Source organism: Typopeltis vanoorti, chromosome 3, assembly GCF_054136105.1.
Source record: "Typopeltis vanoorti isolate ZY-2024b chromosome 3, IOZ_Tvanoo_1.0, whole genome shotgun sequence".
In the NCBI taxonomy this organism is placed as follows: Eukaryota; Metazoa; Arthropoda; class Arachnida; order Uropygi; family Thelyphonidae; genus Typopeltis; species Typopeltis vanoorti.
In genome coordinates this window covers 72464806-72492767 of record NC_143551.1, presented here as the reverse complement: position 1 = coordinate 72492767, position 27962 = coordinate 72464806, and the positions used below count along the sequence as shown (strand labels likewise).

General features: G+C 36.5%; 1 protein-coding gene across 1 annotated transcript in view; it reads right to left on the bottom strand.

Moving 5' to 3' along the window:
- LOC150108263 (protein Aster-B-like) overlaps nt 1–27962 on the bottom strand; it is a 227862-nt gene that overhangs the window by 148630 nt on the left and 51270 nt on the right. The window contains exon 4 of the mRNA XM_090415712.1: nt 10682–10800. Coding sequence (XP_090271838.1) covers nt 10682–10800 — 119 coding nt within the window. The remainder of the gene's footprint in view (nt 1–10681; nt 10801–27962) is intronic.

Sequence of the window (27962 nt, the reverse complement as noted above, 5' to 3'; positions counted from 1 at the left end):
AGACAATCATAAACATCCATGCAAATGGTGCATTTTGAACCTGTGACCTGGTGGTTGGAGAGTGGGTGCACTAACCATTCAACCAACCAGACTGGCATTTGTTACTGAGTTTCTGAGATGAAATGACAAAAACTAAAGAATACATAGGAGGAAAAAAAACTTAGTCTAAGAATGGCTAACTTAGAGCTAGAAAGAAAACATGAACAGCAGGAAAATCATATATTGAGTAATCACTATTTACAGTGTGGTGATTATTCAGTATGCATACAAAAGGCTTCACTATTTGCATGTTCAGCCATGTGCAGGCTGAAGATATTTTGTATATTTGCACAATAAGCTCATTATCTTATCCTATTACTTCTCATCCATTTTTTTTTATTTTTTTACATACATATCTAAAGATAAAAATGAAATAACAAGATGTTCAACATAACTAAATGAGATAATCATAATACACCAGTTTTTAATTAACATCTCTTTCAGCTATATCAACTATCAAATTCTTTCTTAATGGTACAAAAATTCTGTAGCATTTCTGCTTCTATGGCACACTACCAAATGTTATTCCATATATTTCACAGGACAACAGTGTGACAGGAAATTTAGTTGGTGTGTTGCTGAGGTAGGCAAGGATGAGTTGCAACAGAGAGAGAGATTTTGAATGGAATTTTAGCAGAAAGGAGTGCAGTCTGTGACCATATGGGATGAGTTTGAGAGATGAATAGAACTGTATAAGAGCAATGGACCACATGTGAATGGTTTTTGGCATGACTCATTTGCTGCTGCTGCTGTAAGGAAGTGTAATGAGTGATGCAAACAAAGTATCAGCGGAAGGAGATTGGACTAGGTGAGATGGAAAGCAGTTGTGAATGGAGAAGAGAATGTGAGAACAAGAATTCAAGTTGGACAGGGAAACGGGATGGGGTCAGGGAGATTGAAGGAAGACGCAGCATAGTGATACATGTAATGAATGCGTGTATGTAGATGATCAATAGGAATGGAATGGTTAGGAATACATGAGGTTCAGATCTGACGAATTTTTTGGGGAACAGTCAGGAGCAGGTGAGAAGTCACAGATGGGGGATATTAGATTGCTTATAGACCAAGAAATGAATTATGTTCCTTTATGAATGCCAGGTGTATCACAAATGAAATTGCTGAATTGATTGAGTTTATGTGCCCAAAAATAGTTGGAATAAAATATGGTTGGATGAGAATGATATCTTGAAGGGAATAGAAACAGAGGGATTATGACGTTTTTTTGTGAAGATAGGAAAGGCAAGAAGAGGGGAGGTGCTGCTGATGATAGCAGGAGAATTATGTCCATTCAAGGTTGAGATACATGGAGAAAAAAGTGGCAGTGGTTTTGAAGCATTATGATGTGAAGTGGAAGTTAGAATGAGAATGTTTGCTAGAATGAGATGTTTGGTGGGGGGTGTTGTTACAGGTCACAGAATGTGGAAGGTAAAGACAAAGAAATGTATAGGCAACTTGGCTTAGTGAGCAAGCAAAGGGTGATAATTATGAGTGATTTCAACTGTGAAAATATTGATCAGAATGAGGAGATAGCATCAGGAAATAAGAAGAATGAATTTCTCGAGTTCTTAAGGGACAACAAGCAGTACATAACAGAGGGAAAATGAGCGTTAAGAGAGAGACCTGGATATGTCATCAGAGTATGTGTGTGATTGTCAATGGGGAAAGTATCTAATCTTTCCCTGGCTAACGAGAGTGACCATGAAGTAATCACATGGGTTGCAGCCAGTCATGTGAGAACTTCTATAAAAAAGGGATATGTGTGGAACTACAAGACTAGTGATTACAGAAAGCTTAAGAAATAACTGGGAGATATAGCATGGAAAGAGTAATTAAGTGGGAAGAATACTGATGCTATGTGGGCATTGATCAAGAGCTATTTAACAGCAGCAATGCCTGAGTAGATCCCAACAGTGAAAAGACTAAACAGTAGGAGTAAAATGGATGAAAAAAAAAGTAAGCATGAAATCTGGAAGAAGGGACTGTGTGGAGGCATCACAAGATGAATATTGGTAATGATCAGTTGCATGAAGAGTACAGAGAGCAGGCCAGGAAGATAACTTGGTTGGTAAAGGCAGCAAAAGTGGAGCATGAGAAGAAATTAGCCAATCAATCTAAGAAAAATCCTAGTGAGTTCTTTCAATGTGCAACAAGTAGAAGGAAAGATGACTATGGAAGGATGATGGTTGATGAAGCAGTGATCACTTTATCAGCGTATTTCATCCTTGTGAAGGTGACATCAGGAGAAGCTGGAGTGTAGAATGTATTACAGAGGAGAGACTGGTGGTGAAAGAGCAGGAGGAAAATGAGGAATTAAGCAAAGGTTTATGTTAATAAGCCTGTAGAATTTCACAGTATATCATTGTGTCTTGAGGGTATGCCCTATGGAATTAATGATACCTTTGTTGTTACTTAACATGAATCTTGCAACAGGGAAAGTCCTGAGGGCGTGGAGGATGAGAAAAATGATTAAACTTCACAAAGGCAGAGGTGGTTTAAGACTAAGGCTACAAATTACAGGCCAATCTATTTGTTTAGGGTTGTTTTTAAGGCATTAGAGAAGTTGGTGAGCAGTAGGATTCAGAAGTGGGTTGATAATATAAAATACTGATATTATCAACCCACTTCTAATTATTTATGATAGTCGACATGGGTTTGTTAGAGGAGGTCATGATTCAGCAATCTGCTTATGTATTACAACAAGATGACAAATTCACTTGATAAAAGAGATGCATATATGGTGGTATACTTGGATTTTTCAAATGCCTTTGATAGAATGTCACATCATATGAGAGTAGCTAAACTGAAACAAATGGGATTAGATAACAGACTAGCAAGTTAATGAGCTGATTGGCTGTTAGACAGGTATCAGCAGGTTGTATAGGAAGGAGTGCTATCCCAAAACAAAGAAAGTCAATAATGGAGTGCCACATGGATCTGTTTTCAGACCATTATTGTTTAACTGGTACGTTAATCACAATAGGACCAGCTTAACTGGAGATGTGCAGCTGTTTGCCAATGATGCAAAGTTGGGAAGGGCCATGAGAATTAGGGTAGACATGGCCTTGAAGGAAGAGCTGAATAGACGAGTGGGCAAATGAGTGGCTATCAATTTAATGTTGCAAAGTGCAAGGTCTTGAAATTTGGTAGGCAAGGTTGGGATGCAGAGTATATAATTGATGGATAATAAACTAACACGTAAAAACCACAGTGATATCTTCAATTAGTAAAAGGACAGATATTTCATACTAAAATTAATAGTACATCTTCAGTGTCTGTAACAGTAATGGGAATGGAATATAGGCAAAACGTTCGGTGGATCACCTATTAAAATACAATTGTTACCGAGTGCTAGGAAATAATAGAAATAACACATTTAATCTATTAAGATAAATGGTTTTTTACATAAGATAAAAGTCTCCCAGATCTTTGAGAGAGACACAGTCATTTCTATTTAAATTCGGTTGGTGTAAGATAGTTTCACAACTTTCTTTGAATAAGCATTCATATTTGAATCTGCAACTATGGAGGAGAACTGCTTTATCACACTGGACACTATGAGTAGAGTCAATACTGTGCTGCACCAGACCAGATTTCAGAGATTTGTTATAATTAATATAATATTGATGTTCTTTTATTCTTTTTTTCCAAAGAATGGCCAGTTTGTCCAAACTAAGAGACATCACATTCGCAAGGAATTTGGTAAACGCCAGCCAAAGATAGAGAAGACAATTTATCCTTTGTAGAAGGTAATAAAGAAGAAATTTTGCTGATAGGAATACATGTTGGAATCAATTGATACTTTTTTAGAATTCTACCTACAGGTTCTGAGATTCCTGGAATGTATGAAATAGGAACTCTGTGGACTGTTGAAAAAATTGTAGGAGTTGGAACATAAGAGTCAAGTATCTGTTGGATTTGATTGGAGTTGTAATCATTTCATCATCATCATCATACGTATCAAGGATTTAGGCCTAGCATGGCCTGCTCTGGCCTTAGAAGTCATCGTTGAATCGTTTAAGAGGATGTCCTGGTTTTCTTTTTCTTAATGGCTTGTACTTTAAGGCTTGTTTTGGTAATCTTTCTGTTTTCATTCTTTGAACATGTTCCATCCATTTATATTTATATTTTTTAATTTTTTCTATTACTGGTTCTTGGTTTAATTCTTTCATAATATCTTCGTTTCTTTTGTGATCAAATAGGGCATACTTTGCAGTTTTTCTCATAAACTTCATTTCTGCTGTTGTTAATCTTTGTTTGTCTTTTTGTTTTATTGTCCAGATTTCGCTTCCATACATTAAGACCGGTAAGGCTAATGTATTGTATACCTTTAGCCTGGTTTGTTTTTGAACTAGGTTTGGTTTAAATATAGAGTTAATTACACCTGTTATTTTTAAATATTTTGCAATTTTTACGTTTATATCTTTTTCATTTTCATATGTGATCATACATCCTAGGTAGTTAAATGAATTCACCTGTTCTAAGATCTTGTTATCTATTACTATTTTAGTTCTTGCTGGATCTTGTCCTTTAAAGGCCATAGTTTTTGATTTTTCCATTGATATTATCATACCATAATCTTTGGATATCTCATTTAGATTTAAAATAGCTTTCTGTAAGTTATCTTCAGAATTTGTAATTATTATTTGGTCGTCTGCAAAGAGGAGAGTGTTTAAGTTAACTGTAGGTGAAAGTTTAATTCCATGATGTAAATTTTTACTCCATTTTATTATTATTTCATTTAAGCAGATATTAAAAAGAGTTGCTGAGAGGGGACATCCCTGTCGAACCCCTTGGTTTATCTCTCTTGTATATGATAGCTCGTGATTTAATCTTATTTGTATTTGATTAGTTTCATATATACTTGTGATAGATTTTGGGATATTATTTGGTAATAATCATTTTTTGTTTTCATTTGTATTCATTTGATTCCATTAAGTGTTTAATGATGGAAAGTTCTTGTTGTAAGATTATTGGAGAAGAGCGAACTTTATGTGCTCTATGAATTAGAGATTTAAGAATGCCAAATTTTTGAGACATGTGGTGCGCAGACTTTTTGTGAATGTATCTGCCAGTAAATGTGGGTTTTCGAAAGACACTCATAGATAAGGTACCAGAAGACGTTCTAGTAAGGAGGATGTCCAAAAATGGTAAAGTAACAGAATTTTCTTTTTCCATAGTGAATTGGATGCATGGGTGAAGGTTATTTATCCATTGTAGAAAGGTGGAAAGTTCATCTTCAGTGTGTGGCCAAACAGCAAAAACATCATCGATGTAACAGTACCAAAGAGATGGTTGAGGATGAATGGATGAGAACATAGTATCTTCGAATTATTTCAAATAGTAGTTTGCCAGAGGTGGAGACAGAGGGCTACCCATGGCAGTACCTCAATTTGTTTGTAGATTTTGTTTTTCCAATTGAAATAACCTGAGTGGATGACATATTCGAATATCCTTGCAATATCTGGAGAGTAATCTTCATATAAAGAATTGACTGTGTCAATTAATGGGATACTGGTGAACAGAAAAATTATGTCAAAACTGACTAATATTTCAGAACCTGTAATTTTTATATCCTTGATTTTTTCAAGAAAATCTGTTGAGTTTTTTATATAGGATCTAGAATGACCAGTGAGAGTACTTAAAGAACGTGATAATACTTTTACAATACGATAAGTTGGAGAGTCAATGCAATTTACGATAGGTCGTACAGGACAGCCTTCTTTATGGATTTTTGGGAGTCCATAAAGACGAGGAGTTCTTCCAAAGTAAGTGCATATTTTATCTATTTTGGTGTGTTTTCTTTTTTGGCAGTACAAAGTTGATTACGAATTAAGGAAAAACTTGCACGTATATAAATAGAGTGGACTCCAGGAGACCGAATTGTTTCTTTAAATCTAGCGAAAGTGGGAATAACGTTAGTATCATGCCACTTTTTGAGGAAGGCAATCCGTGCTCGAAGCTTACCTTGTAGAACCAATAACTTTCCTAAATTTCCTGTTAGTTTAGTAAACTCTTCCCCATGAAGGATGATGATTCTAATTTTTAGTGGAACCTGTGGAAATTACTTTAAACATAAAGTAATAAAATAAACTAAAAAGTATCCAGTCTATTAGAAGACACCACGATTTACCAAGAGATCACACATAATCCTACTAATTCACAAATTAAACAACTAAATAAATTACTTGATGAGGTCATAAGTTGGGATCCTAATTTTGTGGATAAAATACGCACCTACTTTGGAAGAACTCCTCGTCTTTATGGACTCCCAAAAATCCACAAAGAAGGCTGTCCTGTAAATTATCAAGGATATAAAAATTACAGATGCGGAAATATTAGTCAGTTTTGACATCATTTCTCTGTTCATCAATATCCCATTAACCGACACAGTCAATTCTTTATATGAAGATTACTCTCCAGATATCACAAGGATATTCGAATATGTCATCCACTCAGGTTATTTCAGTTGGAAAAACAAAATCTACAAACAAATTGAAGGTACTGCCATGGGTAGCCCTCTGGCTCCACCTCTGGCAAACTACTATTTGAAATAATTCGAAGATACTATGTTCTCATCCATTCATCCTCAACCATCTCTTTGGTACCATTACATCGATGATGTTTTTGCTGTTTGGCCACACACTGAAGATGAACTTTCCACCTTTCTACAACGGATAAATAACCTTCACCCATGCATCCAATTCACTATGGAAAAAGAAAATTCTGTTACTTTACCATTTTTGGACATCCTCCTTACTAGAACGTCTTCTGGTACCTTATCTATGAGTGTCTTTCGAAAACCCACATTTACTGGCAGATACATTCACAAAAAGTCTGTGCACCACATGTCTCAAAAATTTGGCATTCTTAAATCTCTAATTCATAGAGCACATAAAGTTCGCTCTTCCCCAATAATCTTACAACAAGAACTTTCCATCATTAAAAACTTAATGGAATCAAATGATTACAACTCCAATCAAATCCAACAGATACTTGACTCTTATGTTCCAACTCCTACAGTTTCTTCAACAGTCCACAGAGTTCCTATTCCGTACATTCCAGGAATCTCAGAACCTATAGGTAGAATTCTAAAAAAGTATCAATTGATTCCAACATATATTCCTATCAACAAAATTTCTTCTTTATTACCTTCTACAAGATAAACTGTCTTCTCTATCTTTGGCTGGCGTTTACCAAATACCTTGCTAATGCGATGTCTCTTATTTTGGACAAACCGGCCGTTCTTTGGAAAAAAAGAATAAAAGAACATCAATATTATATTAATTATAACAAATCTCTGAAGTCTGGTCTGGCGCAGCACAGTATTGACTCTACTCATAGTGCCCAGTGTGATAAAGCAGTTCTCCTCCATAGTTGCAGATTCAAATATGAACGCTTATTCAAAGAAAGTTGTGAAACTATCTTACACCGACCGAATTTAAATAAAAATGACTGTATGTCTCTCTCAAAGATCTGGGAGACTTTTATTTTATGTAAAAAACCATTTATCTTAATAGATTAAATGTGTTATTTCTATTATTTCCTAGCACACGGTAACAATTTTATTTTAATAGGTGATCCACCGAACGTTTTGCCTGTATTCCATTCCTATTACTGTTACAGACACTGAAGATGTACCATTAATTTTAGTAAGAAATATCTGTCCTTTTACTAATTAAAGATATCACTGTGGTTTTTACATGTTTGCCACAGGTTCCACTAAAAATTTAAAAAAAAAAAAATTAGAATATAATCATGGAGAAATTTTGGAGAAGGTGGAGGAAATGAGAGATCCGGGAGTGGTGTACAGAAACTTGAAGTTTAGTGATCACATGGCTAAAAGTGTAAGAACATTCCAATGGATTATGGCAAGAATGAGAAGGAGATTGACTGCAGAATGAAGCAGGTTGTGGTTCTTCCCTTGTATATGGCTTTGATTAGGCCACATATGGACTAATGTGCACAGATTTGGTCACCTCGTTAGAGGGGAATCAGGATGTATTGGAAGAGAAGGTTTACTAAGTTACTGTCAGGTTTATGGAATGTCAGATACAAGGAGAGATTTAGGAAATGCAATTTACGGAGTGTTGGAATAGAAGAAGAGGAGATATGATTGAGACATATAAGTCAGTGAGGGGGTAGTTACAGATTAAAGTAGAGAAGATATTTCACAGAGCAGAGGAAGGCAAAGTTAGAACTAGAGGCCATCCATGGAAGCTGTATAAATAGGGTGTGTAAGCAGGGGAGTGAGAAGCAGGTTCTCTGTGTGGAGAGTGATTGGTGAATGGAATGCCTGAAAGCGTGAATGGATTCAAGGCATGGTTCGATGATCTTTAGTTATGAGAGAGAGAGTACAGAACTCTTGCGATGAGTCCTCTGACTCCATGGAGGTCAGTATGTTAATAATAATAATAATATTTTTGATGTACCAGCAAAACATAGGTTTTTTTTTAATATTGAATGTATTTCTCTTTTCTTCACTGTTCACACAGAGAACCTGCTTCTCACTCCCCTGCTTACACACCCTATTTATACAACTTCCATGGATGGCCTCTAGTTCTAACTTTGCCTTCCTCTGCACTGCAAAACCTCTGCTTGTGCAACAAACTTCTGCTATTTATCCTATATATTCCATGAAATAAATTAAATCTCTCTCTATCCTCTAATAGATACTTCATCAAATTACAGCTGACCAAGTGATTTTTATAACTGTCATGATATATACATTCATTCACTCACTCACACACTCTTTCTCTCTCTCTTTCTCTCACATTGAATCTTCCCTGAATATCTTTGATTCTCTTGATAATCATTAGAAATCTAGATGTAAGGCATTCAATATCCAATACTTATATAAGGGTATCAAAATTTCCTTTCTCTTTAAAATGACGACGATTTTAATCATGCCTATAACTTTCTGTGCTTTACTATTATCTTGGCAACATAATAATTCATTAACTTAGATTTCTACTGACCAAAATAGAGAAATCATTATCTTTATTATCTCTTTCTAAAGTTTATCAGTTCAATTTGTACATGTAATATTACCTTCACACCAAATGATCATATTATCATCATCATCAGACTTCCATGGCGTCATCAGATTTATCATGTGAGGTCTCAGTGTCACACATGCACATACATACATACATGCAGCTCATCATACTGTGCTTTAAATACATTTACTGTCTCTGTTCTCACCACACTCTCAGACAATGCATTCCATTCACATACCACTCTCTATACAAAAAATTTACACCTGTTCTGGTACATTCCCTCAAAACACATGGTAATATATTATTAAACCTTACATCTTATTAACATCAAGAAGTAGTACACTCAACTGCTTCTTATATACCTCTGCTCACTCACCATCAGTGCCTCCTCACGATATCACATTCACGAGGATGAAACACCTTTAATTGCTTATTTAATATTTCAACTGTATCCTCCACAGCGACTGTCATTCTACTGTTTTCACACCACCCAGCTTCTATGATCATTCTTTCTTCTACTGGTAACATAGCAACAGAATTCCCTGGAATTTTTTTTCCCTTTGGTATCATTAGCTTAATGCTGCTCATATTGCACTTTGGATACCCTTATCAAGCAGGTTACCTTCCTTGCCTGCTCTTTGTACTTTGAGAGAGAAAGAGAGGGAGAGAGAGATTGACAGGCAGAATAAATTGCTTAACAGTATGGAAACTTTCAAAGAGCTTATAACATTGATGAGCATTGTTTTGGTAATTAACCTCATTCTCTTGGACACACATTAAGATGAATATTTTGAATCTATGGAGGGTCTAGTGGTACCAATAATAATAGTTATTACTCACCATATGAAATGAAATGACTGTAATAATATAAAGGCTTCAATTTGGCATCACAAAACTACTGAAATAAAAGGATAATGAAAGTCATAATTCTTTTAGAGTCAACTATTGGAGAGAAACATGGAATTGCAAGATATTATGAAGAGAATTATTTCTTTCATAAGATTTCTGCCTAGTCACTGATGAGAACTAACAATTTGAAACAGCAGTCTGGTCAGTAAAAACTTATGAAAGTTTTTACTGGCTAATGAAGAGCAGTAATAAAAGGTGAACATGTGGGCTCCAAAGAGTTTGTCAGCATTGGACAAACTCTGCTCCTAAGCAGAGTTTGTCCAGCCAAAGAACAGATTTTGTTTGCTATGGAGTGCAATTTGTCCAACCAAGGTAATTCCAATGACGAGGCTGTATCAGATAAGCTTTGTAGTTAAATGGTTGATACTTTTAAGCTTAAAATATTTGGCTATGAAAGAATTATGGATTTTAATATCCTTTCATTTCATAGGATATCAGTTTCCTTAATTAATATGCTGTGAAATGTGTACAAAATACAACTGACCAACTATTTCCTAAATGAAGTTCTCTGTGTTATTCATAGTTGAAATTACAAATCCCACCATGAGTAATGTTTATGAATATCTGATAACAATATTGATAATCTAATTTTAATACAGACATCAAACAGCAAGTTGTCAATAACAGAAGAAAGAAAATATAAGAACTGAGAAACAGTTCTGCAATAATCACTTTCACATTCCTGAATATTTTAACAAAATAATATATATCATTGGTAGTTACTAAGAAGATTGTACCTGTGATTCTACAGATGATGTGTATTTAGCTATGGCTGAATTGAGGAAGAATGTATATGAGATTTGTCTTAATTTATCGCCACTATTTGGACATTCTTCCCAGGGCCACCTTCTGAAATCTAGAGAAAAAAGAAATTAAAGGTTTATTAATAATATAAATTATTGCTAAATTAATAGATATATGTATTATTTTTGCAAGATCTTCATAGTATACCATCACTGTCTATTTTTTTGAGATTATGGACAAAGCAAATGAGTGCATTATGTCTCTTGAATGTTTGTATTCTTCAAGCTGGTTTTGACTCTTTTGCAGGATGAAAAAATTCCACATTTCTCGAGGAAAAATCATACCACCTCTATGTGACCAACAAAGTTGTATTCAGATGAAAATGTGTTCCTAGATGGAATTTTCCCACAAACGGAACATTTATAAGGGCTTTTCAATCAAATGGGTTGGCTGATTTTATATGAAGTTGCTAAAAATTTTTCCGCTCCATAAAAAAAACAGCTTCACAAAGTCCAATCCCACATCTGAGCCAAAAGGACACATATGAGGCAATAGTGGAATTGGTAGGGAATACCTTATGGATGAACATTCATTAGGAACTGAATGTTCTCGCTAACAGGACTCGTGTGAAGTTGTAACAGACCCAGCAAGCTAGTAGTGGATTTATTGATGCTAAAAAGAAACAAAGGAATCAAAGCCAGATGGATATAAATGGTAAAGAGACTGAGAACAGGAACATTGAATATATTGACACCTACAGGTAAAGAGGAAGAGTTAGTAATTGTTATGATGGAACGAAAATGAGATGTTTTAGGTTTGAGCAAGACAAGATGGGAAAAACAAGGAAAGAAGAATTTAAGAGGAGACTGTTTTGTTTTGGAAAGGAGCAGATGACCAATAAATTATGTATTTATGACAGGAGGAATCTTTATATGGACTTTTTTCAATTGAAGTGAGTTAGCCAATCTCATATGGAGGTAGCAGGATTTTTTCTCCCAGAAACTCAGGTTTTTCATCCCACATACAGACAAATCGGCCCTTCAGAACACACGCAATTGACAGACAAAAAATGGTGGTGGTGGTGGTGGGCGGTAGATGGTGCTGATGTAGTTGAGTGGTAATAGAGGTTCGGTAGAGACGGAGAGTTGTACAGTAGGTGTCCTCCCGTGATGAGTCTTCAGACTCCTTGGAGGTGTCACGAATAATAATAATAATCAGCAAAGAAGTAAACGACAGACTCATAATATTTCATAACAACAGAAGAAAAGGATGGAGTGGAAAACATTCTGAGCCCATTTCATTCAAAGAAAGGAGGAAGGACTTGAACAATATATATATATATATATATATTGTTCTTGTTCTATGCCTTCCTCTATCTACCAGATTTTTTGCATCGGATATGATCTGAAAATTTGGAAACAGCCAGTTTGAGAAATATTTTGAATCTATGGAGGGTCTAGTGGTACCAATAAGACAACACCACAAAATTACAAAGATATAGTTGGGTCATCATCATCTGTTCATTGGGCAACCGTAGATATTGTATGGTCACTCCAATGCTTGGTGGTGTGCCACACCAGTCTTCTCCATGTAGTCCTGTTGTATGCTTTTCTGGAGACTTCAACTCTATGAAGATCAGTCGTCGTTGTTGTTGTCGCCGCTGCCACCACCACCACCCATCCATCCATCCATCTCACTGATGGTCTACCCCTTCCTCTTTTGGGATGAGCAAAAATCTGTAATAGATTATTTCAGCCTTGATAAAGAATGGAGCAGGTCATGGACATCAAAGTTTTGTCTTTGGTTGCTTTAGATGAAGATCACAGGCTTGATGCACAGACTGGAGTAAAGCAAGAATTTGAGTCTCAGATCAAACATCAGATAAAAGTTTTGAGATGAAATAATAGGAACAGCAGAAGAGGTGTATGGAAGAACATGTGGAAGCAGAAAAGGAAAGGAACATGATAGAATGAGAGAGTTAAAGAAGCAGTCAAAGCCTTTTGGAAGTCCATAAAGACTAGATCAAATGGTGATAGAATTGTTTATAATCAGAGAAAGAGCCATGCAAAAAATAAATAAATAATAATTAAACAGAAAAGATTAAAAAAGCTGGATTGAATTTAGATAAGTTGGAAGATATTAATGGGAACAAAAAAAATGTTATACGGACTAATGAAGAATAGAAGAAGAAGCAGTGAGGAACAAAAGTTTTTTAATAAATTGGGCTGAAATCTTGTGACTGAACAGTGATTAGGATGATGATACTGCAACATATTTTAAAGTGTAATGAATGCAGCCTTGTACACATGTGAGACTTGGTATGCTGCAAGCTGACAATTGTGTAATAATGGGATGACTATATGTCTGCTGTATTGCTTGTGTTATTACATTATGTACATTAAGTTGTTATACTTGAGTCACTAATCTTTACTGTAAACTAGTTGTCTCATTAAACTTTTGTGTTTGTGCACTACCTCACCTCAAGCATCTGCATCCATAACACAAAGATGAAAGTCATAATGAAATAAACTGAGAAGTATACACTGCAAGAGATACCAAGGTAATAAACCAGTCTGACTGGCCAAGTGGATAGCATACCCACTCTCCAACCAATTGGTCATGGGTTTAAATCCCATCATGTTTGTAAAAAGTCTGCTCTAGATAGTGTATAGCTCCTTGAGTTTATAAGGATTGTCTTTTATTTCATATAAATGTTAAAGATACCAAGCTATTTTAAACCTGGCTTTAATCCATTTCCCAAGTAAGTAAACAGACAAGTAAGTCAAGTTTGTGCCAGCAGCATCGTAGTGCAAGTCTTAAGCAACTTGTGGTAAAGGTGGAATAAGCTGTGATCACTATTCTTAATATTTACCCTTAATGCAAAGCACATCTCCTTGAGGAGATGTATGATGCTATGCATTAAAGGCAAGGGGCCACTACCGAGACCGGTTTTGACCTTTATTGAGGCCTCATCAGTGGGAGCCAGGCTTAGAAATATCAAGGTTTAAGTAATACAGAGCTTATAAGTATTTTACCAAAACAAGTTACCATAAGATGCTTTGACCTTATTAAATAAAAATCTCAGGATGAGAGATAGATGTAGAAAGTTTTTTACCTTGCATATAATATACGTTAAAGATACCAAGCTATTTTAAACCTGGTTTTAATCCATTTCCCAAGTAAGCAAATAGACAAGTAAGTCAAGTTTGCACCTGCAAGCAGGGCTGCCACTCACATTTTTCGAAATTCCCCAGATTAGAAAAAATTCCTCAGGTAGTAATAACTAGGCTCGGATTTTTAGGTCATAAAAAAGTGCAAAATATGTGTCCAAGTATACACTAAAAACATTTAAAACATCCGAAATATGTTAAATATGCCTTTATTAATTTATAATTCTGCATGGTTTAATTAAAACATTACACATAAATTAAAAACATAACATAAAATACAAAAAATTGACATTTAAATAGTTACCTACTAAATGACCAGAAAAATGACTTAAAAATTTGCTCATTTTTTTTTTATTAATTTTTTTTTAATTAATTCTCTCTTTCTCTTTTCCTGTAACAAAGTATACTTTCATTTTAAAAAAAAATTATAAGTTTATATTATACGAAGAATACGTGCTTAACTTACTTTATTGACGTTTCCTCCGTCTTCTTCTTTGCCAATATCTTCTGGTAATTGATCACATTCCCTTTGCTACTTTGCGGTATTAAGTTGATTTTTATATCTATTATGAACTGTGTGACTTTCCAACTCTTTGATTAATGTTTTCGGTGGCTCCCAAGAAGTACATGTTGCATTTTGTCTCGCTAAGCACTGCTTTGTTAGGATTATGATTCTGTCTTCCACAGCTAGTTTTTAATGAATTAGCTAATTTTGTTTTTATACAATTCACTTGCGAGAAAATTCGCTCCACGCATGCAGATGAATGCGGCAGAATAGCAAGATTTGTCATAAAATATGAGAGTAAACCATATTTATTATTATTCATGCCATCTTTTATATCAGTCAATGAATGCCAATATCTTTAGGAATTGGTAGATCTGAAGCTACGAGACGATAACTTCTCTGCTCATCATCTATTTGATTTGATTTAATTTAATTTAATATCATCAAATGAGGGGAACTGAGCAACAAGAGGAATAATGGTAGATGGTGACTGGCTAGGGTCACTGGCAACTTTTGGGTCCAAGATTCGTAATTTTGCAACAATGGCGTCTTCTTCAAAGACAAATCTTTTCTTTATTTGCAAACTAAGTTCCACAAGAACCTTTAAACAATCATTTTTAAATCTCAACAAAATAGAGTTATCTTCGAAAGGGTTTCTAATTAAGTGCCATTGCTCTACCACCAAAGTAAATATTATTGACATTTTCATAGTTGTTTTGGTTCCTTGGATCAATTTCTGATAATTTAGCTGTTCTTAAAATCTCATCTTTAATGAAGCAACTAAGTAAATTGAGATATTCTGTTGATATATTTAGGAATAGTTGGTGTAACTTGAAATGCTCTGATTGAAATATATTAAGTGTATTTACTTTTTCAAGAATATACTGAAGGGGAAAAAAAAAGCACTGGACTGATTCCAAGGTCAGTAAGTGTATCATAAATTTTTTTGGCATTGTCAATTTTATCTGTCCTTGATTCATTTTGAAAGTATATGAAAGAATGCATCATACTGTTCTAAAATAGTTTATACGACTTTTTCCATCGATAGCCACTTTATTTGAGCAAGTCTGGGAATTTTATGTGTAGCTATATCATATCGGTAGCTTCTTGAATGAGTACAAAATCTCTTTGCTGCTTAGCACTTATTTAACTTCCTACTTCTACTGTGGGAGAAGTAGGAGGTTAAATCCTTTAGAAAAGCTTCTAAGTATGAGGGTAAAACACTGCCTGCATGACTAGCGTATAGAGCAAATGAACGACAAATGCAACCCATCACAAAAACAGATGGGCTGTCATCTTTCAACAGTTTCTGAAATCCACTGTTAACGTACATCACGGAGGCACAGTTATCACTACCAAACCCAATGATATTGCTAAGGGGAATGCCATGATCCAGCAGAAGAGTTTTGACAGCATCGTAAAGACTTTTAGCACTTAAATTCTCTACACATACTATGTCTAGTAATGCATCAGCTACATCTTTTTTTTTTATCTGCATCAAAATACCGTACAACAACAGCCAAGATTTGAGTGATGGAGATATCTGTACTCTCATCTATTATAATTGAAAATTTTTTATTCTTGCATATTTCGGTAAGTTGAGACTTTTCATGGAATGATATTCCATCCTGAATAACATAAGAAAGTTTAGTTTTCTTCACTGCCAACTTTCCAGCAATTTGGCTATCCAGAAATGCACATTTACACATCGTTACAAAATGATCAACATGAGAAAATGGGACATTATGATCAGAAAAGAAGCTAGCAATCATTAACTCACTCCTAGCTAATTGTTTATCCTCTGTTGACGCTTTCTTATTAAGAAATTGAGTAATAACAGCAGTCAACTTAGCAGACTGATAATTACTTTTTGGCTGAATCTTTATGCTTTATTAGTGCAGATTTGTTTGCATTTTTAAATGTAATATTACAACACTTACAGTAACTGGTATTTTGCTGTTCACGTCTTGCTGCAGCCAATCTTTTAATTCAGGATATTCTAACCAATCTTCTTTAAATGCTTGAGAATACCACTTCTGTTTTTTCTTTGATGGCTCCATATGGTTGGATTGGAAGTACCATAAATATGAAAATAAGTAAAAATATTGATAATAAACAATTTGTCAAACACTGTACAAGCACAAGGATCTCTACGATAACACTGCAAGAGGTTGTGCTATATGTATGTAATGATGTAAAACCTGCGTGGTAAGAAAGGGAAACAAAACCAGAACAGAGCAAAAACGGTTTATTTATCAGATTTATCCAAAAAAAAAAATTTGTGAATATAATAGTAAAATATGACAAAAATATTAAAATTCAAACTTCTGTTCAAATTTCCCAAGATTTTGGGAGTTTTTTATTAAAAATCCCTAGGTAGTGGCTAAATTCCCTAGATCTTGAGAAAAATCCCAAGGAGTGGCAGCCCTGCCTGCAAGTAATGCAAGTCTTAGGCAACTTGTGGTAAAGGTGGACTAAGCTGTGATCACTATTCTTAATATTTACCCTTAATGCAAAGCACATCTCCTTAAGGAGATGTATGATGCTATGCATTAAAGGCAAGGGGCCACTACCCAGACAGGTTTTGACCTTTATTGAGGTCTCATTAAGGGTAAATATTAAGAGGTGATCAGAGCTTATTCCACCTTTACCACGAGTTGCCTAAGACTTGTGCTACTTGAAGGCGCAAACTTGACTTACTTGGGAAATGGATTAAAACTAGGTTTAAAATAGCTTGGTATCTTTAACGTATATTATACCCAAGGTAAAAAACTTTCTACATCTATCTCTCATCCTGAGATTTTTATTTAATAAGGTCAAAAACACCTTATGGTTACTTGTTTTGGTAAAATACTTATAAGCTATGTATTACTTAAACCCTCATATTTCTAAGCTCCTGGCTCCCACTGATGAGACCTTGATAAAGGTCGAAACCGGTCTGGGTAGTGGCCCCCTTGCCTTTAATGCAAAGCATCATACATCTCCTGAAGGGGATGTGCTTGGATTAAGGGTAAATATTAAGAACTGTGATCAGAGATTATTCCACCTTTACCACGAGTTGCATAAGACTTGTACTACTTGCAGGCGCAAACTTGACTTACTTGGGAAATGGATTAAAACTAGGTTTAAAATAGCTTGGTATCTTTAACGTATATTATACCCAAGGTAAAAAACTTTCTACATCTATCTCTCATCCTGAGATTTTTATTTAATAAGGTCAAAAACACCTTATGGTTACTTGTTTTGGTAAAATACTTATAAGCTATGTATTACTTAAACCCTCATATTTCTAAGCTCCTGGCTCCCACTGATGAGACCTTGATAAAGGTCGAAACCGGTCTGGGTAGTGGCCCCCTTGCCTTTAATGCAAAGCATCATACATCTCCTGAAGGGGATGTGCTTGGATTAAGGGTAAATATTAAGAACTGTGATCAGAGATTATTCCACCTTTACCACGAGTTGCATAAGACTTGTACTACTTGCAGGCGCAAACTTGACTTACTTGGGAAATGGATTAAAACCAGGTTTAAAATAGCTTGGTATCTTTAACATATATTATACCTAAGGTAAAAAACTTTCTACATATATATATATAAACCAATCAGAGCTTCTGGTAGTACAGGAATGAAATGGTTATTTGACATCTTTAGACTTATCTGGAGAAAGAATATAATACCTGATCATTGGACCAAGGGGATTATTGTTCCAACATATAATTAGAATGATGTATATTGTTCTGATAATTCCAATATATAATTGGAACAATATATATATATATATTGTTCTTGATCTTCTTTGTTTGCTGTATACAGGCAAATAAAGGAGGTCAAAAAGGAATTATTAACTAACTATACAGGAACCACATTATATAGTGTCACTATGCAAAGATTTATGAAAGGATAATGGAAATAAGAATAAGAGAAAAAAAAAGATTTATGAGAGGAGCAGTTTGGTTTTGGAAAAAGAACTGCTGATTTGATTTTTACTGCAAGAGAAATGATGGAAAGACACTGGGAATTGATAAAAGCTTATTTATGGTATTTCTTGACCTGAAAAAAAAAAAATGTTGATTGGTTCAGGTAATATGCGTGGACTGCGGTTTACACTTAATGATGGAATGCAAGTAGGAAGTGTTGTATTGCCATTGCTGTTCATTGTGGTGATGAATTGTCTTGGATATGGTTAATGACCAGAAAGAAGAAAGAGCTGTATTTACAGATGTGATCATTTGGGCACAGAAGAATGACTACAGAAGAAACTGGACAAATGGAACAGTGTGACACAGAACTATAGGTTACATGTGAGTTACATATTACATACCAGTTTTTCTTCCAGAAAAAACTTTGGTTTTTCATCCTGCATACAGGTAAATAGACCATGAAAACACAAGCAATTTATAAACAAAAAAATACTACTATTATTGGTGATGAGTCCTTGGACTTCTTGGAGGTATCACATAATAATAATAATAATAATATTACTATTATTATTATTATTAGCAGGAAGAATGAGAGCATGGTTTTAAATCATAGAGAAAATGTACATGTTAATGGTGTTAGAATCAATGTTAGCCTTCAAGAGAAGTGAAGACTTCCAATATCTGAAAAATACACTTTCTAGTGACATAAATTTAAACCAAGAGTTAAGGATTTCACTGGGCCAAACCTTTTTAACAGCATAAGTAATCTACTTTGGGACAGGAAGTCCCCACCCCCACTGACATGCAAGCATTTGATTAACAGGAGTTACTTTTTGCCCATTTTGTCTCATGCAGCAGAGACATAAGCAGGCAAACAAACAATGGAAATGAAAGCTTTAAGGACAATGTTGGAATGGTTTGAGACTAGAAAGTGTTCATGAAATGCTTACAAACTCTTGCTTGAACTGGACTGAACATATAATGAGAATGAATTTAGATACCAAGAAATGAAATTTCAGGGGGAAGAGACTAAGAAAAAGACCAAGAAAATGTCAGGCAGCAAGACAAGAGAAGATTAAAAAAAAAAAAAACTGAACAGGAACAGGTGCTCATGAAATGATTGGGGATAGATCTCTGATCCACCTTACCTGACAATGGCTATCATTAATCGAGAAGTTGTTGATAAAGCAGAAGAAGAAGAACTGACAAACCAACCAAGGAATACACATGTATACTGAACAGACAATATCTTGTGTGGACAGAATTAAGTGAGACAGGACTCTTTCTCCATGGAGTCACTAGTGTGCACAGATTTGGTCACCTGCATTACTTGTGGATCAGGAGGTGAGAGAGAGAGAGGCTTCAGAGCTTAGTGACCAAGCTGGTGACAGACTTGTAGACTGCTCCTTATGAGGATAGGTTGAAGGTGTGTGGATTGCCAAGTTTAGTTGATAAGCAGAAAAGAGGGGATATGATAGAAAATAATAAGAGATTAAAGAGATTTTATTAAATTGATGCAAAAGGAATTTTTCAAATAGAGAACTAGGGGTTATTCTTGGAAGTTGTGTAAGAATGTGGTTATTATTATTATTATTATTATTATTATTAAAACAAGACCTCATGGAGTCAAAGACTCATCTAGGAGGTCCTTTTATCTCACACACATCTCATCATACCGGGTCTTAAACACATTCAAACTCCTTGCAGACACCACACTCTCAGGCAAGGCATTCCAATCATTCACAACTCTGCACGAAAAAAACCTGCCTCTCACTCCCCTACTCACACCCTCTTTATACAGTTTCCAGGTATGACCTCTGGTTCTCCCCTGATCTCCCACTATTCTCTGTAGAACTTCTCCACCATTGATCCTATAACAACCCCTTACCAACTTGTAGGTCTCTATCATATCTCCCCTCTTCCTTCTCTCCACTAGACTCTGCAAATTACATCTTTTCAATCTTTCCTCATACTCGACATTCCAGAGGTCAGAAACTACCTTAGTCAGTCGCCTTTGCACCCTTTCCAACATCTCTTCATCCTTCTGAAAACCAGGTGACCAAATCTGGGCACAATAGTCCATGTGTGGCCTAATCAAAGCCTTATACAATGGAACAAGAATCTCCCTACTTCTACACGTCAGTGTCTTCCTCATCATTCCCAGAAGTCTTTGTGTTGTCTTCACAATTTTGGCGATGTGTCCCCTAAATTTTAGATCCTTATCCACTATCACTCCCAGATCTCTTATTTCCTCTACTTCCAACAATATATTCTCACCAAGCATAAATTCTGCATCCCATCTTTGTTTTCCAAATTTTAAAACCTTACATTTTGCAACATTGAACTCGTATCCCCATTTGCTTGCCCAATCACTCAATTTATTCAAGTCTTCTTGCAAGGCCACAACATCTTCACTACTCTTTACGGTTCGTCCCAACTTTGCATCATCTGCAAACAACTGAATATGTCGTTAGTAAGGAAAGGCAGTCTAGTTTTTTTGTGCAAAGTGGTCAACGAGTGAAAAGCCAGGTCAAAGGAGCTGTCAGTTCTTTAGCACATTCTCTCAAAACCCATGGTAAAATACCATCCGGTCCCACAGCTTTACAGACATCCAGAGTATTCAGTATCTGGAACCCACTCCCCTCTTGCACCTCTAAAAACCTCGAACCTGCCCTACCCCTCTAGTATTAAAAACTTCTCCAGGATGAAATACTCAAATAAAGTGTTCATTGAACAACCTCACTATGTCCTCTGCATCAGTTACTCTATTCCCATTTTTATCCTACAATGTCATTCTTCCACAATAATTTCTCCTCCTATTGGCCATATAGCTAAAACATTCCCTAGGATTTTCTTTGGATATTAGTGCCAATCCCTTCTCATATTCCAGTTTTGCCTTCCTCACTATACTAGTCACTCTCCTGGCCTGAGTCATATTCTTCATGCATCTGCTCTCTACCCATCTCCTTATATCTCTTCCATAATCTCATTTTCACCTGCAGTTCCTGTTTGATATTGTTTGTTATCCATTTTACACCAAATTGTGTCCGCTTCTTCACTCATGGAATACAGCTTACTATTGCTGCTAACAAATATTCCTTCACAATTTCCCAAGCACTAATGATATCCTGGCCTACCAATTTCTGCCCTCCATGGAACTGCCCTAAGTTGGTATCTAAAACTATTATAATCACGCGCCTTATAATTCCACATATATTCCAGTCTCTTTGATACTCCTGCATGTCTATTCATCTTCCAAGTTCAAAACCCCATGGTCACTCTCTCCAACTGGGGGAGAGGGGGGAAGAGAGATGTCATCTCAATTATTATCAGCTCTTCTGATGCTATGACCAAACCCAAGACTCTCGAACCTCTTGTTCCCTCTATTACATGTTGTCTAAGACATTTGTCCCTCAAGAATTCTAGAAATTCCATTCCCTTATTACTACATGCATCTTCCTCTTCCCAGCTTATACTGCTGTAGTTAAAATCTCCCATAACAATTATTCTTCTTGCACTTGCCAAGCTCAACTGCCTAAACATCTCCTGCTCTCCACTCTCTGTACTCCTTGGCTTGTTGCAATACCCCATTAAATATCCTGTCTTGGCCACCTCTACCTCACACCATATGCTTTCAAAACCATTAGTGTCACTGCCTTCCAAAGCCTCCACTCTTAGAGGACATAAGTGATCACTTATCAAAAGCAGTACTTCACCACCACATTTTCCCCTCCTATTCCTGCTGAAAAATGCTGTATCCTGCTACTTCTATTCCTGTTATTATATCATCTTCCATCAACCATGTCTCAGTGATCCCAATAATCTTTGGCCAGGCTGATGCTATCAGTACCACCAATTCATCTCCTTTATTCCGGATACTCCTGGCATTAGTATAAAACATAAAAATGTCACTGCTTCTACACTTATTTATCCCCTCCAGATCCCACTGGACTGTGTTACCTGATGTCATCCCCCCCCTTCCTCCAAGCACCCATTCCCACAAGAGGTCACCCTTGCTACTATCCAGCCTGGGAATTCTAGTTTCCCTGAATTGACACACGAACTTGTTCAGAAAATAACAATCTCTCCAGATGTCTACATCCTTCCTCATTCAAATGCAAGTGATCTTTCTTGCATACAGTTCTTTTCTGTCCTCAAATGCCCTCCAAGCATCCACATAATGTTGGAGCAAATCAGAATGGATATGAAGCTAGTAGCATGAATAAGGGTGTAGCTGACAGACAGACACTAGAGAGTAGTGTATGGTGAAGTGAAATCAAGCAGAATGAAGGTGACTAGTGTAGTACCTCAGAGTGCTGTACTAAGACCACTCCTCTTTAATTTGCATATCAATAATATAGGGAAATATTTAAGGGGGGGGGGGAATTGAGTTGTTTTCTGATGATGCTAAACTGGGGTGAGCAATAGTTGATCAAGGTCATGTAGATATCCTGCATGATGACTAAATATATTGGCATTGTTATGTACTTTGAGTTGAAAAGGTCACATACTGTTTATTATTATTATTATTATGTGACACCTCCAGGGAGTCCAAAGACTCATCGAGAGAGGGCAACTCTCAGTCTCCACCACTCAATCCATCAACTACAAAGAACCGCAACTACCTTAATCTACACCAATGCCATCTATGGCGGATCACAACCACTAGTATTTTCGCAGACAACCACAAACATCCATGTCCACGGCGAGATTCGACCCGCAGCCCTTTGGCTGAGAGCAGATACACTAACCACTCGGCCAACCAGGCCGGCATCATATTTGTAGTACTGTGTTGTAGGAAAATGATAAGAGACTAGGGGATAACGATGGACAGAGGATTAACTTTTGGAGGGCATATTGCAAAAGTTGATAAAATAGCTCAAAGGATTATTTGGATGTTGAAAAACATGCTAATAAGTAAAGATAGAAATCTTTATTATTTATTTATTTCTTTACTAATAAGTAAAGAAAGAAAGAAATAATAAAGATGGTTATTATTATTATCCCTCTTTATAGGGCTATAATTTGGCTCATCTTCATTACTGTACACAGATTTGGTCACCTGCATTTCTTTGGGATCAGTTGGGGGTAGAGAGAGGATTCAGAAATGAGTAACGAAGCTGGTGATGACAGGTCTGGAATGTTCCCCATGAGGATAAGTTAAAAGTGTGTGGGTTAAAAATTGATGCAAAGGAAATTTTTCAATATATGACAAGTAATCAGAGAACTAGGAGTCACCCCTGGAAGTTGTGTAAGAGTGTGGTTAGTAATAAGTGTGTTGACTAGATTTTTTGCATGGAGAGTGATGAATGAGTGGAATGTATTAACAGAATTAGTTGTGAGTTCCCTAACAGTGAATGAGTTTAAGGAGATGTATGATAGGTTTTGTGTGTAAAATATTTAGTTTGGGTCTTCCATAATGAGTCTCCAGACTCCATGGAGATACTGAATAATAATAATAATAATGCAACTATGCTTAAACCAATGGTCTGGCTGTACTATGTTGATAATGTGTTTTCCAATTGGTCTCATGGACCAGACACACTATTTTTAGTTCATCTTAACAACCAACATTCTAAAATAAACTTCACAGTAAAAAAGAAAGTAACAACTGACATAACCTTCTAGATACACTGGTAATATTATTATTATTATTCAGGCCTCCAAGGAGTCAAAAGACTCATCGAGGGAGGTCCTTCCTAAGACATAAAGTCTGTCAAGACTCATCAAGGGGAGGTCCCCCCCCCTGAGAAACACAAAGTCTATCATACCACTCTTTAAACTCACTGACCGTTCTCGCTCCCACCACTCCATCAGGCAATGCATTCCACGGCTCAACCACCCTCCACACAAAGAAACCACTCCTTACCCTCTTGCTCACAGTTTCCTTTCGTAACTTCCAGGGATGGCCTCTTGTCATCACTCCTTCCTGCTGTTCAACCAAGCGAGAGAACTCCCCAGTGTCAACCCTGTAACCACCTCTCAACAGTTTAAAAGTCTCAATCATATCACCTCTCCTTCTTCTATCAACCAAACTCTGCAGTCCACATTCTCTCAGCCGATCCTCATAACTATCCTTGTACAGTCCTGAAACCATCTTAGTCATCCGTCTTTGTATCCTTTCCACAGTTAATTTATCCCATTCAAATCCTGGGAACCAAATCTGAGAACAATAGTCCAAGTGTGGTCTGATCAGAGACTTATACAACGGAATGATAACCCTCTTATCTCTGAAGGTCAGTGTCCTTCTCATAATAGCAGCAATCCTCTGTGTTAACCTTCACCACCTTTGCAATATGTCCCCTAAACTTCAGGTTTCTATCAATCATCAACCCCAGATCTCTTGTCTCCCCTACTTCCTCCAGTATAACTCCTCCCATAGAGTATGCAGCATCCCATCGATGTTTCCCAAACCTCAAGACCTTACATTTTGCTGCATTAAACTGACACCCCCATTCATTTGCCCATCTATCTAGCTTATTTAAATCCTCTTGCAGGGCTACCACATCTGCACTATTACTAATAATCCTTCCCAGCTTCGCATCATCCGCAAACAACTGAATATCCCCCTGCAATCCACTGGCTATGTCTTCCAAAAGATGTAATTATCCTTTCTCATTTATAAGAAACCCACACATAGAGGAAGGTATTTATATAAACAATCATATCATCACCCATCTGTATATATATGATCTCCATATTGCATTCAAACCATTTCTTCATTCATTCTCACACACATTAACAACATCCTCAACACGCTTAGTCACCAATTCAAGGTTATTTGTTCCAATGACACAGCCTTTGAAACTGAGCTCAGAGACCTTCGTAACACCTTTTTTTTTTTTTTAGCTAATGGCTACAATCTGTATAAAATACTGTATGCACTCTCCTCAAAAAAAAAAAAAAAAAAAAGGTCTCTACATATATGATCTCCATATCACATTCAAACCATTCCTTCATCTGTCTCAAAGAACATGAAAATTACTTCCAGGATAATCGATATGGCAAGTTAGAACTTGCAGACCATGCTTTACACATGGAAAAAGACATTGTTATTACACAGAAATCATAAGGTCTGGGAGACTATTTTTAGAATCAGCATCAGCTATGAAGCAATTCCCCCACCCCCCAAAAAAAAAAACTTAACAAGTATATTTGCATTAATTTGCCAAAGATTTCATTCATTCAAAGTCTGCCCCAGTCATTCAAAGGCCAGGTAGCCTGACTTCTCCAAATTAACTTAATAGTTATCCAGCACATAGAGAACACCTTCGTAGGTCAGTAGTTAGGTTTTAGTTGCAATTCTAATTGTTTCCAATGTTCAGATAAGTGCCTTGTGCTTGTCACTGTTATAATTCGTAATCTAGAGATACTGGGTGAAAAAAACTGTGGAATATCATTATTATTATTATTCAGGCCTCCATGGAGTCAAAGGACTCATCGCGGGAGGTCCTTCCTAGGAAACACAAAGTCTATCAAGACTCATCGTAGGAGGTCCCTCCTAGGAAACACAATGTCTGTGATACCACTCCTTAAACTCATTGACCATTCTCACTCTCACCACTCTATCAGGCAATACATTCCATGGTTCAACCACCCTCCATGAAAAGAAACCACTCCTTACCCTCTTGCTCACAGTTTCCTTTCATAACTTCCAGGGATGACCCCTTGTTATCACTCCCAGCTGTTCAACCACGCAAAAGAACTCCCCAGTGTCAACCCTGTAATCACCTCTCAACAGTTTAAAAGTCTCAATCATATCACCTCTCCTTCTTCTATCCACCAAACTCTGCAGTCCACATTCTCTCAACTGATCCTCATAACTAACATTGTACAGTCCTGAAACCATCTTTGTTATTCACTTTTGTATCCTTTCCACAGTTAATTTATCCCCTTCAAATCCTGGGGACCAAATCTGAGAACAATAGTCTAAGTGTGGTCTGATCAAGGTCTTATACAACGGAATGATAACTCTTTTATCTCTGCAGGTCAGCATCCTTCTCATTATTGCAGCAATCCTCTGTGTTACCTTCACCACCTTTGCAATATGTCCCCCTAAATTTCAGGTTTCTATCAATCATGAACACCAGATCTCTATTCTCCCCCTACTTCCTCCAATAGAGTAGGCAGCATTCCATCGATGTGTCCCAAACCTCAAGACCTTACATTTTGCTGCATAAACTGATATCCTCATTCATTTGCCCATCTCTGTCTAGCTTATTTAAATCTCTTGCAGGGCTACCACATCTGCACTATTACTAATAATTCTTCCCAGCTTCACATCATCTGCAAACAACTGGCTAATCCCCTAAAATCCACTGACAATATCATTGATATAAAGGTTAAAAAATATAGTACTGAGCCCTGTGGAACTCCACTTGTAACCCTCTGCCCCACCATACACAACTCTCTGATGCCTATCGGACAGCCAATCCTGAATCCAGTTGACTAACTTGACATCCAAACCCATGTGCTGCAACTTAAATATCAGCTTATCATGTAGCACCCTGTCAAATGCCTTTGCTAAATCCAAGAAAATGGCAGTACATGCCTTTCCCTCATCTACTGCTCTTGTAACTTTATTATAAAAGGCTAGCATATTACTAAAACAAGAGTGCTCCTTCACAAATCCATGTTGACTCTCAACATTACCCTCATCTGACCAATGCTGTATACGGTCCTTCACCAATTTCTCCAAGATCTTAACTACTGATGACACACAAACTGGCCTATAATTAGACACTTCCAGTCTGGTTTCACCCTTATGCAATGGCACTATCTTACCTTCCTTCTATTCCCTGGGCACTTTTCCAGTAGCCAGACTTTCACTGAAAAGCCAGGTCAAAGGAGCTGTCAGTTCTTTAGCACATTCTCTCAAAACTCGTGGTGAAATACCATCCAGTCCCACAGCTTTACTGACATCCAGAGTACTCAGTATTTGGAACACACTCTCCTCCTGCACCTCTAAATTTCAAACCTGCCTTATCCTTCTAGTATTAAAATTTACTCCTCTAGGATGAAATACTCCAATAAAATGTTCATTGAACAATTCAACTATGTCCTCTGCATCAGTCACTCTATTCATATTTTTATCTCCCAGTCATTCTTCCACAATCATTTTTCCTTCTATTGGCCACATAACTAAAAAATTCCCTAGGATTTTCTTTGGATCTTAGGGCCAATCTCTTCTCATATTCCTATTCCAGTTTTGCCTTCCTTACCATACTAGTCACTCTCCTGGCCTATGTCTTATATTCTATATGCATCTGCTCTTCACCTGTCTCCTTATATCTGTTCCATAGCCTCTTTTTTGCATGCAGTTCCTGTTTAATATTGTTTGTCATCCACTTTACTGCAAATTGTATCCTCTTCTTCACTTATGGAATACAGCTTAGTATTGCTGCTAACAAATATTCCTTCACAATTTCCCAAGCACTAATGATATCCTGGCCTTCCAATTCCTCCCCCCATGAAACTTCCCCAAGTTGGCGTCTAAGAATATTATAATCACCTACCTTATAATTCCACATATATTCCTGTCTCTTTGATACTCCTGCATGTCTATTCATCTTCCAAGTCAAAACCACGTTGTCACTCTCTCCAACTGGTGGGAGAGATGTCATTTCAGTTATTATCAACTCTTCTGATGCTATGACCAAATCCAAAACTCTTGAACCTCT